At 38.2% G+C, this 7,439-nt stretch overlaps 1 protein-coding gene across 1 annotated transcript; it reads left to right on the plus strand.

Moving 5' to 3' along the window:
- The first annotated feature begins 3,148 nt into the window (after window positions 1-3,148).
- Window positions 3,149-6,164, plus strand: LOC139731337 (protein D3-like). Its single transcript, XM_071642232.1, has 3 exons — window positions 3,149-3,277; window positions 4,514-4,706; window positions 5,926-6,164. Exons 1-3 carry the CDS (start codon window positions 3,149-3,151, stop codon window positions 6,162-6,164), a joined length of 561 nt encoding a protein of 186 aa, XP_071498333.1.
- The last annotated feature ends 1,275 nt before the right edge of the window (window positions 6,165-7,439 follow it).

Raw genomic sequence — 7,439 nt, forward strand, 5'->3', positions numbered from 1 at the left:
TCTGACCCAGGACTATCGTTAGTCCCGTACCAATTTTTTCAGCTTTTTACACTCGCCAATTAGTCCCGTACTATCTCTTGTCCGGGGCTAAGGAGAAAACTGACCTTTTTACACTCGTATTTCTTAGCCCCGGACTTTCCAAACCACATGAATATTCATAATTACGCTGTGTACTGTACACATACACGCACGCACCGGCAGCACTTGATTACCTCGTTTCTGATTGGTCAGTGAGGGTCGGACTTCATCTCCGTCGCTTAGCCCAGGATTATTTTTTCGTTCTGTTTACACTCACTTGCTTGGCACCGCAATTGCGGTGCTAACCCCTGCTATTTTGCAGGGCCAGATAGTACCGTACTATCGGTGGGGCTAGCCCACTTTGGCAAAAACGAGTGTAAACAGAAAGTGGGCTAAGGATAGTCCCGTACCAACGGTGGGGCTAAGGCCCCCCCCCCCCCCCCCCCCCTTAGCCCCACCGTTGGTCCGGGGCTAAGCAAAAATTTACAAGTGTAAAAAGCCCTTAAGTTAATCTTGAAATGGTAACAAGTTACCTTAATTATAAACTTCTCAATTTCTTCCAACTTTCTAAATCAACACTTCTTCCATCGTTGTCACTTTCAAGATTGTTGTGATCAGTGCAAGCAAGAATCAAGTAAAGAATGATTTCAGCATGTTAGCATTCTTTCTTCATTCCATGTTATCGTCACTTTCAGTTCAAAAGTAGAATGAGTGACGCAATAGCACATTAAAACGCCAAACTAATTTAGAAATAACCAAACAAAATAATGTACTATATATACGTATAGGACATGATAACGTTTTATTTGAGCTGTTTTTAATGCACCATCCATCGCAAGGCATGTCGATGTAATGTGGCTAAAACAAAAAGGCAGAAATCCAAATGCATTGCTTTAAAAAGTTGCCGAACATGTATGGAAAACAAACAGTTGTGATTTGATACCAAAGTTACTAGGGGAACAATTCAATTTCGGTGTTATTTATTGATAAAAAAATAGATTATTGCATCTACATAAACGGCACTCGACATAGCGTAATTATGACTTAATACGTTTTAAATTAAACTGAGTGTGAAAAGCAACAGATGGTTACTAGAACTCAACGTCACGTGATGCCAACAAATTTTCAAATACATGAAACTCAACTGAGGTTATGATAACATTATGTGTATGGTGTATTTCGTAAATAGTTGCAATCGAGCGATAAAATCAGTGCACGCATTAAAGGGACATTCCGGACGATTTTCATAATTTCACATCATGTTGTACATAAATCAACAGCTCCATGCATAGATTCGTGGAATTTGTTGTGGTCCTTGAGCAGAGAAACCAATAAATTGAAAATCTTAAACAAATTACACTGAACAGTGATGATGACATCAGAGCCTCATATATTTCAGAAATGTAGCAGTGCAATTCCATACAATACCACTTGCTCAACAAGTTAACCTGTGAAGAATCTATGCATACCTTCTTCTTTTGTTCTGCTGCAGTGAGCCCCAACTCATGCATTCTTATGGTGAGGCTGCCATGTCATCATTCTTGTTAATTGCAATTTGTTATAAATTTTGAAAACATTCTCATTCCTCATCCCAATCACTATAAATTCTGAAACTCTGTACTCAGTTTAACTGATTTTTAGTTGTTCAAATGTAAAAGTCTGAAAATCATCCGGAGGTCCTCTTTGAATATATCCTTTAAGACTTGATCAAATAATATTGTACTTTCGAATTTCTATGGTATACGTTATTCTTCAGCACCCTGTAATACATCCAGGCGTACATGTAGTTAATTCTTGGTATTATTGCATTGACCCTCCTGCTGCATATCCCGTCACCCGTCTTCGTTAGATTTGAATATCTCTCCACAGTGTGTGTCATTATTTCATGAAGAGACACTTCCATAATTCAAAGAAAAATTTCTTACACTTACCTGTCAATTATAGACAATGCTGAACTTTATTGTAGTTGTTTAAATCTATGCAATGTTATAGAATGTAAGAAGATCGTTTAAAAAAGCAGAGATGTTTGTTCTTTATACATAATGCAATCGTTTCTTACACTTCTTACTGAGGCAATAATTATGTGCAGTGCTGAAGTTTACAATTGATTTTTACATCTTCGTAATATTGTAGATCGGTAACATCACAGTGATATCTTTCATAGCAACTTTCCATGAACAGAATAAAACTATGCGATGATTTGAGCTGCATATTCATTCGTCTCTTTAATTTCAGAGGTATCATATTGTTTAGTCACATGAGTTTGGTGATGTGTGTGTTTCGGACGCAAGAGGAAACATTCTGGTGAATGAAACTACATGCTCTTTGTATGTGGAGAAGCGTTTTGTCTGTACCCGTTCTACATGGCATATTATATAATCAAAATTACTCGGAATAAAACTAAGATATCAGCGAAGTTGCGTCAACTATATTTGACAAGCACTAAATTTACACACACACACACTCACAAGTACAAACACATACACTATTCGAGACGTATGCTATGGTCTCTCTCTTTACATGTACAAAAACCCATAACATTATCACAGCGTATACATGTACTACGAATAATCTTGGGTGCTAACGTAATAAACACACTGGGGAATAGTAATTTATATCGATTACCCTTTGATCATGTCTTGTCTCAATTCTTTTATCAAAGATGTCGACAATTATAATCAAACAGACTGAAATATTATGTAAAGTATTTTAGAGATGGCTGATGATTGACAAGACTCTGCTGAAGTAATCTGCTCAGATCAGTGGATTTACTATTTTCTACACCAATCCTAACAAAGAAAAGAAAACGCTCAACAGACCACATAATCTTCTCCCCTCGTACTTTATCTCACTGGCGCTACCAGCATTATTTGAATTATGACAGCTTAGTATTCTACTTGCCCGTATCTTGAATGTGTATACACTGTATACTGTATATACATTCAAAATACGGGCAAGAGGTACAATGCAAAAACTTTTCATGCCTTCTCAATGGTAGGCGTGTCAGAGACTCGGATCTGAAAAGGACATTCTGTCTCCGTGCAGACTTCAGAGCAGAGATTTGGCGCGGTATATCTATACAAATCCTCTACGTTTCATATAAGGACTATATGAGCTCGGTATAGAGACAATGGACGCTTATCGAGAGTACGATATCGTGCCCGAAGTCCTGGATGAAGTGCCGCCCGAAGTGTTGTCCGTAACCTGGTCAAGCAGTGGTGTCAAATGTGAGCTGGGAAACGAACTGACTCCAACCCAGGTGAGTGAATAAAGGGAAACATGTCTTTCACCTTTCATCTTAATTGTGTCTTTTATGTCAATTCATCATAATTATATTGTTGGTTTCACCACAATGTAAACTGTTTTGGGCGCACCAGGTGGGTTGGGATCGAGGATGGCCTCAGGGCCCAAGTCATTTAGTTGGCTCTTTCCAGACCCGGGCTGCCCAACTTGGTGCACCCTTACCACTCCAGTTTATGTTCTGATTTCGAAAAATGTACTAACTACATGTGTGGTAGTTGTGATTGAAAGCCGAATAAATAATGATAATAATTATAATCTATGAAGGAAAATTGGGCTGTTGATGTCAGATCATTGATAAAGAACTCGAACATGATTCCTATAACATGTTTTTAGTGAAATCTGTTAAAGATACCGATACACGGACCTCTCGTTACGGAAGCGTGTTAGAGGGGGTATATAGCTAAAAGGCTTGATACTGTTCACAACGTCCCGGAGTCTTCTTCTTCTTTGGTATACTGGCCAACTCCCCTTAGTATAATAGGGGCCAACTGGACAGGGGGTGCGCTGGTGTTTATATTTGTCAAGCAGTCTTTCCTCGTCGGAAAGATCATAGATACAATGTTATAGCTAACTTCCTTTGATACATTGTATATTTCAATAACCAACTCTTGTAAACTCAAAGTCAGATATCTTGCCCCATGGTTCCAAAGTCTCTTTGTATTATTTTGGGGTCCCGATTGACGAAGGCATTACTACAATGAGAGTTGACAGAGTGAAGTAAATCTCAGTACTCCTTGTATGAAAAACCAATTCAAATACAATAGTTATACATCTCTAAGAATCATGATTAAACCGCAGGAGTTCTTATTGACATTGACATCGTTCGCCATCTGAATCTGGTAATTTTTAGGTTAAATTGGCTGTTTCCACTTAACTGTTATTGACATTGTCCTTTTTAGGCTTCTGTAGCTGATCATGTTTTATGTATTTCTAAAATGTGACTGTGCATGCTACTCCATAACCATTATGATAATGTAAGCGATTTTGCTTTAAAAACTCAGTTTTAATAAGTGTCATTAATGTAGTCAAGTCACTTTTTCTTTCTTGAGAATGTGGGAGAGATGGGGTTGGAAGGAATAGTGTACGATGTCCGTCAAGTGTGGTAGACTGTAATTAACAATGAAATATCCAATAATGATTATACGTATAGTTACTTCGTTTCGTTTCTGTACTCCGCGCGCCATTTCGACAGGTCCAGCGCCAACCTGTCCTCGACTGGCAAGCGAGCGAAGACAGTTTGTACACCGTACTCTTCGTCCACGTTGGCTCACCGACAATTCAACTTCAGGTATGCCATTGGATCGTCTTCAACATTCCCGGCAATGACGTCGACAAGGGACTCGTCCACGCCGAATACCTCGAATCGGGTCCACCGAAAGACACGGGTATAATTCTTAAATTGCGTTGTTCCGAACAAGAGACCCCAACAATAACCACACCAAAATGAACCACACACACACACGCGCGCGCGCACACACACAAGCGTTAAGCCTTTTCTTGTTTTCCATCAGTGTGAACACTACATTTAGCCAGATGTATTTTTATACCATTTTTATTTTAATCCTAACGGGTCTTGCTTTAATTAAAAAAGGTATCTCTTCAAGGAGTTTGCTTGGACTGTTTATGAGAATGTACAATTATTATCATAATCAAATAGGTAACATAATCATACGATCACGAGATACTGCAGATTTCGTAACCCAAAACACACCGCAACCAGAATTCAAAATTAATGATAGGATTATCTTGAGAATGTCTGAAACAAAAATAAAAGTACATACCTTCAAAATCTATAATTCAGATTAACAATCATCTTGCAAAACAGTTGGAAACCGAGTGAGCTGATGGTGTCATCACTTCATAATTTTCCAGTGAAATTGTTTTCAAAAGGTCGCAAAAATTCTTGTTTTCCTATTAAAATGAAAAACATGATTAATTTCTAGCTGAATAACTACGAAATGATGATCTATCAGAATATGATGGATTAGGATTTGAGACTGGGGCATAATATAAAAATGGAATTTTCAACTCTATAGCAAATCGTCGGGAAAGGACATCATCAGCTCATTCGTTTGCGTGTTCAAACTGACAGTTCAAGAACCATCGTTTTAAATTTAGCGAAATTTCAAAATTTCATGATTTTCTGATGATATTTTTAATGATTATGATCAAATTTTCACTGCTATTCTTAGAAAATTTTACTCTTTCTTACCATGCCAAAATGCAAAGTGACTCAATAGAACATCATTACCCCGTATATATATTCTGTATCTTATGTACAGTGGAAACTCAATCTTTTTTTTTTTGTGGGGGGGGGGGGGGGGGGCAAGACAACTTGCTATTTATAACAGATAATTTGCTTAAGAAGTTTCATACATTTTTTCTTCTCCTACAAGTCGAAAAGTATTCATGTCAATTCTTACGTGGTATTTATTTTCAAGAATTGGGTTTATGCAGGGCTAATTCTATTACATTTGTAAAAGCAATTCGAACTCAATGAATGCATTAGATACCCTAAAACACACAAGGAGAACATTCCGCCGAGGATGACGACTGCCGCTCATCAGTTTTGACTTCTCACACATTTTCTTCCAACAATTACAGGAATCCACATCTATTTGTATCTGATCTACAAGCAACCTTCAACTCTCCCAATTACTCCGAAAGACGCCTACCGACGACGCGTTCGCCCTGAACGTCGCAAACCGTGGAGCACCAGGGACTTTGCCCGGCAGTACGACTTGGGAGACCCCATCGCGGGAAACTTTTACCGGGCACAATACGACGATTATGTTCCGATTTTCCAGTGGCAAGTCCACGGGAAGAAGATAGATAAAAGCTAACGTTGTTTCCATCATTATATTTGGCCAGTTGGAGTGTCTGTCCCCTTAATCATCTACATTCTCTATATGTTTACGAACTATCAATACTACATGTATAGGATGTGTTGCTAGCCATGCCGAGCTATTCCTTGTTAAACGTTTCCCACGCAGTGCTCGGACGCTAATATCACATCACATCACATCACACCACAGCCCACCGCACCACACCACATCGCATCACATCACACCACACCACACCACATCACATCACATCACATAAATATTATCACTTCACATCATAATCACATCACATCACATCACATATCACATCACATCATAATCACATCATAATCACATCGTATCGCATCACATCACATCACATATCACATCACATAATTTCACATCGCATCACATCACAGCACATCACATCACATAATCACATCATAATCACATCGCATCACATCATAATCACATTGCATCGCATCACATCACATCACATCACATCATAATCGCATCGCATCACATCACATCACATCACATCTCATCACAAGTTTTTACCAACAAAAGTATATCACGTTTTAACGGAAGTCGATCCACACTTTTGATGGAGATACCGGTACATGTACTTCGTGCTCCCGTTGCATTCAAATGGGTTCCCCTCAAGGACAGTGACAAAAGTTAAGTTATATTCCTGTACTACTGTGGAACCTGACCATAAAGAGGTCGCATGTAATAAAGTCCTCTCATAACAGGGTTATTTTGCAGTTCCCGACTCCTTTGTTTTCTTTATTTTGGAACCCTAATATAGGGAGAAACGTGATATAACAATGTAACTGTCACGGTTTTTAGGTTCTTATGGATGTTAAATGAAGCAAACAATCACATCTTTATATCCATCTTGCGTTCAGACACTCGATTGTCTGAACATGAATATTAAGAAAGATTGCAATGAAAAACAAAAGGCGGTTACAGCACAAACTTAATACACGACACCAGATTTCTTTCCATTCTGTTTTAATATGAACTAGCAAATCAACTTCTGTTTCCGAGTAAATTAAAATGTTATTGCTTTACCTCAGGAGCAATGTTATAAACCGAAACACATAAAAATTTGACAATCGATTTGATAACATCAGACGATTCTTTGAACAGTATTGATAATTATGTAGGTGGTAACCTACAATGCACAAATATATAATCTAGTGGTTACAAACAATTCACTGTACTGTATCATCATCGTTTTAGTGTTTTCATTCATACTTCTTTTTGGAGGTTAAATAGCGACAAGTGACACAA

The sequence above is a fragment of the Diadema antillarum genome, unplaced genomic scaffold (genome assembly GCF_040938485.1).
Source record: "Diadema antillarum isolate AM-2024a unplaced genomic scaffold, OU_Dant_1.0 scf00000022, whole genome shotgun sequence".
Lineage (NCBI taxonomy): Eukaryota > Metazoa > Echinodermata > Echinoidea > Diadematoida > Diadematidae > Diadema > Diadema antillarum.